General features: G+C 40.5%; 1 protein-coding gene across 4 annotated transcripts in view; it reads right to left on the bottom strand.

Moving 5' to 3' along the window:
• Nucleotides 1-393: 393 nt before the first annotated feature.
• Nucleotides 394-10,017, bottom strand: part of GABRA1 (gamma-aminobutyric acid type A receptor subunit alpha1) — a 37,530-nt gene continuing 27,906 nt past the window's right edge. For all 4 annotated transcript variants that reach the window (XM_028717417.2, XM_028717416.2, XM_028717418.2 and 1 more), the window contains 3 exons: nt 8,997-9,149; nt 5,360-5,562; nt 394-2,816 (listed from right to left, as the gene is read on the bottom strand). In XM_028717417.2, coding sequence (XP_028573250.1) covers nt 2,499-2,816; nt 5,360-5,562; nt 8,997-9,149 — 674 coding nt within the window. In that variant the 3' untranslated portion in view covers nt 394-2,498. The remainder of the gene's footprint in view (nt 2,817-5,359; nt 5,563-8,996; nt 9,150-10,017) is intronic.

Raw genomic sequence — 10,017 nt, 5'->3', positions numbered from 1 at the left:
ACATTCAATGTCATCTTTTGTTTTTGTTTTTTAAATTATCCCAGGAGTAAACAGAAACTGTCCTCTATAAGAGTGTATCATTATTTTCAAGGAAGACTTACTATTATTACATGGTTTAGCAAAGCACTGTAAAAAAGCTACATAGAGAGAATGCCTTGTCCTTGATAAACTGTGCAATCAGGTTTATACAATATACTATTCACATAGACTAACAAACTAAGAGATGGTATTATGCAGTCATTGCATAGCAAAAAAGCCGACTAGTTAAGTAATATTCACATCTAATGTGCAAAATGCAGACCAAAAAGTAGCAAAATGGATAATTAGGAAGGTAAAATGCCCTGAAAGAACACACTAGTTTAAACGCCAAAAATAACAAGATAAACAAATACCGAAGTTAAAGAGTCGTATTTTATTTTATTTTATTTTCTATACATATATCTACACATAATACCAGAAGATTACACATCCTCCTTTAGCAAGCTCCAATCAAATTCGCTCATCAAGTTTAGACAGGACTAAATGGTAGACAATGAAGCATTAGTTTTTGTTTTAAAAAAAGTCTCCTTTTCTAAAGAAAAAGTTAACTACTGTATTTCGTTTTGTAGATACTAAGTGAGCAGCAACCTCTTGATTTATTGAGAAAGAGTATATAAAACATTGCCTGTAACATGTATAGATATCAAACTGACTATCTTATTAGCTATTTTGATTGAAGGTCCATGTAGCATTGTTTTTTAAAATGCATTCACTACCATGTGTTATGGATTCTGAACCACTGCGTTAAATGCTTCCAAAATCCCATCAGTGTCTCCAACATTTTGAAAATATCCGTCTCTGAAATTTGACTCCCCCCTCTTAAAATAAATTCTCATCAGAAATGAAACTGGCTAGAATTATTTTTTGAAGGGAATACTAATAACTTGCAAAATGGACATCTTGTATTTAAAGCCCTTACATATTGTTCCTACAAATATATTGCTACAGTAAAAATGAAATGTAATAAGTTTACTCAATAAAATGTATTTTCCTGTACATTCTTTTGTGTATGTTTTTTTTCTGTATTTAATGCTACATATATTACATCACTTATAATTAACAGTTATGTATCAGCAAATATAGCAATAATATACAGATGATTTTTGTCTTAAATATTTTACCATTTTCCTACCAAATATAACTCCATATTTTTTTGTATTCACGCGTTACCTGAGCATACCAGTCTTAGCCTAATAATATACACTGGATGACAGCTTCAACCTGCAAGTACTGTACAGATAGCCACTTTACAAATGGAATTAATTCCAAGCTCTCCTCTTTGTCTTTCTTACATTTAGTCTTTTCATTTTCTTTCAAATGCCACTGACTCTTTTTTTTGTTTTTAACTGCAGGCTCTAAATATGTTTCTTTTTAAAATATAACATATTAAGAGCTTAGAGAGGTGAACCGTACACAATATATTAAGAACATAAAAAAGTAAAAAAATGTACAATCTCATGCTGTATATTTACAAATATTATCGAAATAATAGATTTTGTCTTTCTCCTATCCTTATATTTCAATCTAAAGCTTTTAATGTACGGTTTTATAAAATAATACATTCAACTTTTCTAGAGCTTGCAAAACTGTGTTCTTGTGTTTTTCCCCCCTTCCTATAACAAACAAAAACCTAACCAAAACAAAAAATTCACCCTGTAAATAATCCAAGAGTCGATTTCTCTAACGCGTTAGAAGTAATTAGAGCTCTGCACTTAATGTGCAATAGATTCAGTATTATCAAGTCAAGTGACAATCTGATGCTTAAAATAAGACTGCAGCGAGGGAGCATATTAAAGCATTCATCATCGTTAATCAAATGTGCTATTCTGTGATAACCTGTACCATTAGTAAGTAGGCTTCCTTTTATGTAAATAACATTATATACTTTTTAAACTGGTGGTTGGTAATTTAGGCAAAGAAAGAAAGAAAAATAAATCTAGGAAAAATACTGTATTTTCTGGAATCCACCACTTTGGAAAGATGTATATATTCTATAAAAGAACTGAAAATAAGTAGCACTCCAAAAATGGAAAATACCATACCATATGTGCAACATGAACATATATAAAGACTGCTTTACCTTCTATCATTTTGCATAAAAATATTTCTCTTCTGACATGTACAGCATCTGTTATGGGAACATTCAGCAATAGGCTATCTACAAGTGATTTGGATTTCTTACATTTCCCTCTCTTGTTCAGATTCACGGTTCAGAATCAGGTGTCTACATCACATTGTTACAGCCCTAGAGTACAGAATTAATATCTTTTCTATTATATATTTATATATATATATAATATACTTTTACTTCATAAAATAAGGAAATCTCAATTTCTTTTAAGACAGAGGCAATGAAGCAAATGGGAATTGCTGTGTGTTTAAAACCAAAAATAATAATATTAATAAGACAATCCCCAGTGCAAAAGAGACTGAACAAACTATATATATGGTTAATGGGGTTAGTGAGGAGGAGGGTTTTGGTCTTTAAGCTGGGGCTCTCTATTTAAATAGGTAGCCCAATACACTAAATTAAAAATCCCAAAAAGCAATGGGAATGCTATTCTTGATAGTCGGTCAATTTTGCTGACGCTGTTAAAAGTTTTCTTGGGTTCTGGAGGTTTTGCGTCAGCTTTGACTTCTTTTGGCTCTATTGTTGCGCTTTTAGCAATGGTAGCTAGTCCAGGGTCCCTTGCGATATTAGCGGTGAAGCTAGTTGCTGTCGCTGGTGCTGTGAACGAGTTGTTTTTCATAATCAGAGGATCCTTTACTTTCTTTGGCTAGGAATGAGAAAACATAGACTTTAATCCAATACATCCATTCGACCATCCATTCAAATGCTTGGATGGCTCTGAGACATATGTATGCTTTAGGAATATGCAAAACATTCCTTTTGTTTTCCACATGGCTATTTCCATATTGTAAAAAAAACAAACCATGAGATTGCATTTCCTGGCCATTTATGCACAAAAGCAGATGTGCACATTTAGGAAGGGCAAAATTTTCTGATATTTGTTTAAAAGTCATGGGGAACTTTAAATACACATGTGTTGATGGGAATGTATATATGTTGGTTGTTTTATATAGATAAGTTTGTTTTAACAGAAATTTGTCTTGTAAGCATGGGTGCATCCTTTCCCATAAAAATGAAAAGGCTCTTTGATAGAGTAGGATGTAGAAGAAGGGGATACCACTGTTTACACACTTCCCTGAGAGAAAATCAATTTAATTTAGTGGAATTTTATTTTGAATAGACATTCCTATGATTGCACAATTCCTATTATGCATGCCCCCCCATTTGAAATTCTACCTAGATTATATTGTTCACCTAATCTCCCATTCTATACATGTTTGTTTTGCACAGCAGTTTCTGAGCTGCAGCAGCAGACTTTGTAGTAAAAGCATTGAATTATTATTATTATTATTTGTCAGGGGCTCAGGAGCAGAGGGACAGGAAAGGGAGGAATTAGAGACCGAGGGGGAGGAATCCGAGGGGGAAGTGAGCGATGAGAGCCGCCCGAGGTCTCTAAGTCTCTCCAGCGAATCGGAGGATTCACAGAAAGGGGCTCCCGTGGTCAGAGCTAGGGGGTTGCCAGAGGGAACACCTCAGGAAGGAGGGGCCAGAGGGGACTCAGAGAGCAGCAGCTGGAAATCGGGACCAGCTTCCCCACCGGAGAGCAGTAGGGGGGAGGAGTCCCAGGCATCGGCAGCAGGCAGCTTTCCGTCAGCGGAAGGACATGAGTCAGGGTTAGCCACGCCTGCATCAGAGAGCGAGGAAACGGTCAAAAGGAAGGTCGGAGGCAGCGCGCGCGCGCCAAGTTCAAATGTACAAGAGGGTGGCGCAATGAGCAGCCCGGATAGGGAGCCAGGTCCTAAAGCCCGCCGAAGGGAGGGGGAAGAATCCGAGGGGTCCGCCTCCGAAGCGTCCAGGAAGGAAGGGACCCCGGGGGGTGGTAGGACCCAGAGGCGGAAAGAGAGACGGAAAAGGTGGAGTAAGGCTAGACTCTTAAGCTGGTGTACAGGGGGCGGAGACTCAGACGGAGCTTCGCCGGTCTAGTGTCCAGACGTAGAGACGCACGCTAGGGTTTGAAAATGGATAATGTACTTTAATAAAGACTTTTGTATATTACCGCTGGCTAGCGTTGGTCCTCTGTGAGCTGGGACCTGGAGGCAGTCTCTGACATTATTATTATTATTATTATTATTATTATTATTATTGCCTGTAAAAGCTCATAACAGTTCTTTGCTAGCCCAGTGCATTACATTACAGCACTGCATATGAGAGGGCTAGTAACTGGTTGGCAGCCATGTATAGAAATGGAGGAAGTGTCACTTCTATGTTTGCCAAGTGCACCTGAGCACAGAGATGTGTGGCAGAACTACGCACATTCATTTTAGAAAAGAACGGAGCTCTAGATGAGAGAACTCCATTTTCTTCATTCATTTCAATTAAATGAATGGAAATCCAAATGAATGAGCTCCAAATGAAAAATCCATTAGTTTACCATTAGTTCTATTCATTTAATTGAACTGGAAGCCTGGAAAGGCCTGTACAGACCATAGAGATGTCACATGTAGGAGAAAAGAGGCAGAGAGCAGTGAAACGGACAGAGGTGAATGCTGTCCAGTCTCTATCCAACCCCTTGCCTACTTATTTTTTTAAAAAACCTTTTGGCATCGTCTCCAAGAAAGCCTCCAGCAATGTGCAGTCTTCTGCCAACATCGCAATTTTCCCCAGTGCTATTATTTTCAGACTCAAGGGTCTGGATGGCACGTGCATATACATCTCTTGATGTCTTGTGATTTGATGAATCATCCCTTGGTGGCTCACTGCTGAATGTCCAAATTTTCTCAACTGAAAAGTCTTATTTTGACATGGCAACAAGGGTGATATGCAAGCTGTCTTTGAGGTGCTGAATTGATGTTAGCTGTTTCACACATATATGCAATTGCTCAGCAATTCACATGCGTATGTGTGATTCGCTCTTAGCTGCAATAAATTCCATATTTCAATGCAAATATGAATTTTTTAAAAAAAAATCTTAATGGGCTGCTGAATTTATAAAGAAATTGCTTGTTAATATTGAAAGGGAACTGCTAGCATCTGAGTTGTAGCATCTTCGGGAGGAATTAATGATACTGGATTCCTTGTAACAGTCCTAATACAAGGGGGAGGGGCAGGGAGAGCAAATTGAACTCTGAGGGGCTTACATTTGAATGAGAATGTTTAGGACAGATTATCAAGTTCAAGCACTATGGTTCTGTAGGATCATGTTTCCCATGCAATGCGTACAGTGGGTCATATGACAATGTATATGATTACCTTTTCGGGAACAACACTCTTGCCATCCCATGCATAGCCTCTCTTTGTAAAGTAGTTCACTGTTGCAAATTCAATCAGTGCCGAGAAAACAAACGCATAACACACGGCTATGAACCAATCCATAGCAGTGGCATAAGCCACCTTGGGGAGAGAATTCCGTGCACTGATGCTCAGGGTGGTCATTGTCAGCACAGTTGTCACTCCTGCAAAGCAAAGCAAGAACATTTCAGAACTCATCCAATCGCCACCCTGTTGCCTACTCCCATCCACCTCACAACTGCGATATCGCTTTGAGTATACGCCATTGTAGAAGAGGAGGAGAAGAAGAGTTTGGATTTGATATCCCGCTTTATCACTACACGAAGGAGTCTCAAAGCAGCTAACATTCTCCTTTCCCTTCCTCCCCCACAACAAACACTCTGTGAGGTGAGTGGGGCTGAGAGACTTCAGAGAAGTGTCACTAGCCCAAGGTCACCCAGCAGCTGCATGTGGAGGAGCAGAGACACGAACCCGGTTCCCCAGATTACGAGTCTACCGCTCCTAACCACTACACCACACTGGCTCTCTCAACTGTAGTTAGTTACAGACGTCTTCAGGTTTGTTTAGCAATACCTTTTTGTAATGCAAACATTGGATGCACCAGCAGGAGCATCCCCTGACCAGAGTTCCACTCGGGGTGTGCTCCAGCAAGCAGAGCTGCAGAGTGTGGCTTTTGTCTTCTACCCCTCTAGCACTCAATGCTACCTCTCACACTGTCCCAGATGTTTGGAGGACCCTTTGGATGCATGTGAGAAGTGGCACTGGCAGCCACCAAGGGAGGAGGGATTGGCAAAAGTTGTTTCTCCCACTCTGCCTGGGGGATCCCTTCCCTGGATCAAAAAACTTGAGTCCGCCAAAGGAGAAGTCTGGACCAGATATAGATGTAGGAACAGATCAGTCAAGATCCAAAGTGCTACTTTAGAGTGGCCAAGGGCTTGTATGTTTTTTTTTGTGTGTAGGAGGCATTGCTGTGGGCAAATCCTAAATCCAAGCTCTCCTTGACACGTGGAAGGAGTTTCAGATACCTCACATCCTAGCTATAGATAAAACTTACTGAGTGACAGGCATTATTTTCATTCAAGTATTATCTATTTTTATTGGATTTGAAGTTTGTTTTATGCCTGTTTTTATTGTTAATTGCTTTGTGATGTTTTACGGGGAAAGATTCATAAATGAAACGGATACTATTGAACATGTGCAGGGTAGCTACTTTTATATATACCACACCATCTTGTGCATGTTTACATCAAAGAAATTTCCACTGTGGGCAATGGTGCTTGCTTCCAGGCAAATGAACCCAGGATTGCAGCATTAGATGTTGCAGTAACATAGAATCACAGAGAGTTGGAAGTGACACGAAGGGTCATCTAGTCCAATCACCTGCAACGCAATGCAGTCACCTGATTTATGGCAGTTCCCATGCTGTCTATCTTCCATAAATACTGACGATAGGAAATCATCAGGTTGCAGCTGGAGAAATCAAGTCATATCAGGATTGTCCCTGACCACTGGACAGGGTGAGGAAGTCCACATGAGAGGACAGAAGGTAACCCTATTTAGGTTTTAAAACAATTTGAAAACAGAACGCAGAAACAGTGGGAGTGGGGATGGGCACACCAGCTCTGCTGCTCTCTCACCCCCTGCCCCCCATCACCTTCCACAAATTTTGTGCCTCACAGGAGGGAGCCTCACTGTGCAATGCTGACATCTGGAAAATCAGGGTTTTACATCATGTGGAGAAGCGTACTAGTCCCCACTCTCCTTGCCCTGTGGCCTGGATTACTATAATTCCTGAATAGGACTCTTGCTGTACCATTGAACTGGCAAAATGTCAGCTAATTGGATGATTGTGATGGTTTACCACTAGGGGATACCATTTGGATTTTTCTGCCTGAGGCACCAAAAACATCTTGAGGCAATCCTAACTGGAATCACATCCCTCTTGGCATTTGAGGCAAATTACAGTTATGGCTATGCCTCAACTGGACGAGCCAGCTTAATGGTTTTCAGATGAAATGAATAGTCCTTTCCATTGGTCTTCTTGTTTCTGAGCCCTATCTCGCATGCTGCAGCAACATTTTCAAGCTGTTCTCCACCAGCTTAAAGACTAATGCTGACGAAATAAGAAAAATATTGCTAATGTTGATTAAATAACAGGGGAAATGCCACTGTGATCATATACTTTGCATTTTGAGTAGTGATGTTGCTCACCCGCCGCTGAGCAATTTTATTTTAACTAGCTGCTGAGCTTTGACTGAAAGTGAGAGGTCTGTATCTCTGTTGCATTGCTTACCGTTGCGTTAAATCACATATTCACCAGTTACCTTGACAACTGCAGACATTTCATGTATTAAATCTCTGCTGCAGTATATTTCCACTGTGTCAAGTGTTAGCCAAAACACAGAGCAATCAGAAATATCTTGCACTATCCATATTCAGATGCATTATTTATTGTCAGAGGGGGGAAATAATATGACCTTTCAATTATCAGTCATCCCTATTCTGAAATGTCTCCAACTGCATAACGATTTGTGTAGAAAAAACTGATTTTAAGGCTGTAGTCCTGTCCAGCACAATCCTATGAATGTCTGCTCAGGCCCGTTAAGTTGCTTATACTCTCATGTAAATGTGCATAGGATTGGAGCCTAAATCACAGAGAAGTAAATGGAATTTAAGCACCCTGGTCACTCACAGAATAATGAATCAAACTCTGCTGTTTGTTGAATATGAAATATTTGGAGGTTTTCCTTTTCCATGATAGCTAAACATAAAGCTTTGGAAGGGAAAACCTAGTCAAATGCAATATATATAACCTCCCAGAATGAATTGAATTGCTTTGTGCAGCCTTCCTTAACTTGTTGTTTTGCACTGCCGTTCCCACATACAGCAGACAATTGCATACAATTCTCATCTGGAGAGCATCCAGTTGAGAAAGGAGGCTTTGTGTCAGGAGCTACTGACAGTGTCTCATAGAATCCTTCATGGAAGCCCCATCACCAGTAATGGACCAAACCCAAAGAGCAATGCTGTGCATGCTAGTCCTACTCCTGCTGCAGCATCCCCTGTTGGCACCACTCCCACACTGCCCAGCCATATAGAGCTTGCCTGTTCAACAGGGAAGCCTGTTGGACAGACAGAAATTTTCAAGTGCTTAGGACCCTGATCATGCAGGATTGTGGAAGGCCTACCTACATTCAGCAGGCATCCCATCAGTGGATGAGCTGCTGGTACCTGGAAAGCATGGGGCCCACTCTTTGTCCAAGCAATACTTTGCGCATTGCACAATACAGCCATAGACTTCACAGACCGGCATTTTATTGGTTTCTGTGGTCCTTGTCTTGCTATTGTCTAACACCATGATATTGCCACAGAAGCCTGGAGATAAGAGGTGCTAAAACACTGGTTGAGGGAAACTGTTCTCAATTATTCTGCTTATTACAAGACCAGAGCAGGCTGGTCCGTTAGGGCAATTGAAGAGCTGCCCCACCAACCTCAGCCAGCCCCCAACCGGCATGCCTTTTACTAACAATCCATCAGGAAGGACTTTCGCCCTTACCAGTCGAACTGAGCACCAGTCACCAGTGTACAAGACACTTACCAAAGACAGTTCTTGCTGGAACGGATTCTCTGTTGAGCCAAAAGGATACCTGGGATAGAATCACTGTCATAATGCAGGGCAGGTATGTTTGAATGACAAAGTAACCAATCTTTCTCTTCAAATGGAAATGGGTCATCATCACAACATACTCTCCTGAATGGGAGGGGGGAAACCCAAGAATGAAACGTCAGTGAAATTCCTATGGGACAACATGCTTCAAATTCACCGAACAGAAATCATGCAGAAACTAGTATACTTTTTGTGCGTGGGATATGTTGTTTATTGTTTTTGCAACAGCTAGTCAAGAAATTCAGGAAAGGTTAATAATTCCAGGCTTAGAGTTTGGGAAGTGGAAGTGTTCTCCCCCCACCCCCCACCCAAAAAAAAATCATCTAAGAGGTTTTATCAGTAAGATACATCATGCCAAATGATTTAAAGCTGCACTTTCCATCATCTTAAAATTCCATTTGGATAGATTTCGCCAGTGACCCCTTATTTCTTGTTTTTCTCCTTCTCCTGATAGGGACAAACTCAGCAGAAGCATCTTGCTATCTGGGCATCTTCTGGAGAGTATCTGCTCTTTGCTTATGGGATATCATGGCTTGGATTGCATAGATCAGGTTTCTGCTACCTTTGGATCACCAAGCTGAATACGGCTCATCTGCCCTGGTTGGCAGTGTTGTCCCAACAGCAGCAAAAATGCAGCTTCTTGTTTTTGTTGCATTTCTAGGACTGCAAAAATAAGGGGAGGTCATCATGTATCTGGGATGGTCACTATTCATAGCTGGTAGATTGGGTTCACCTTGGTCATCTCAAGTTGTGCAACCCTGGCATAGATTGACATTTGAGGGGTTTGACTGGGCTGACTTTGTTTTAGGAGTGGTGATTTGCCCAAATGTCCTTCAGACCCTTCCTATATCTGGGTTTTATAAATTAGTTTCCTGGCTTAGCTTTCCTCTTTTAAAAAGGGTAAATTGTTCAATGAAAATCGCAGTGGTGTCTGATAACTATTTAATGGCCC

The sequence above is a fragment of the Podarcis muralis genome, chromosome 2 (genome assembly GCF_964188315.1).
Source record: "Podarcis muralis chromosome 2, rPodMur119.hap1.1, whole genome shotgun sequence".
NCBI classification, from domain to species: Eukaryota; Metazoa; Chordata; class Lepidosauria; order Squamata; family Lacertidae; genus Podarcis; species Podarcis muralis.
The sequence above is the reverse complement of the archived record's forward strand: the minus strand, read 5'-3'. Positions and strand labels throughout refer to the sequence as shown.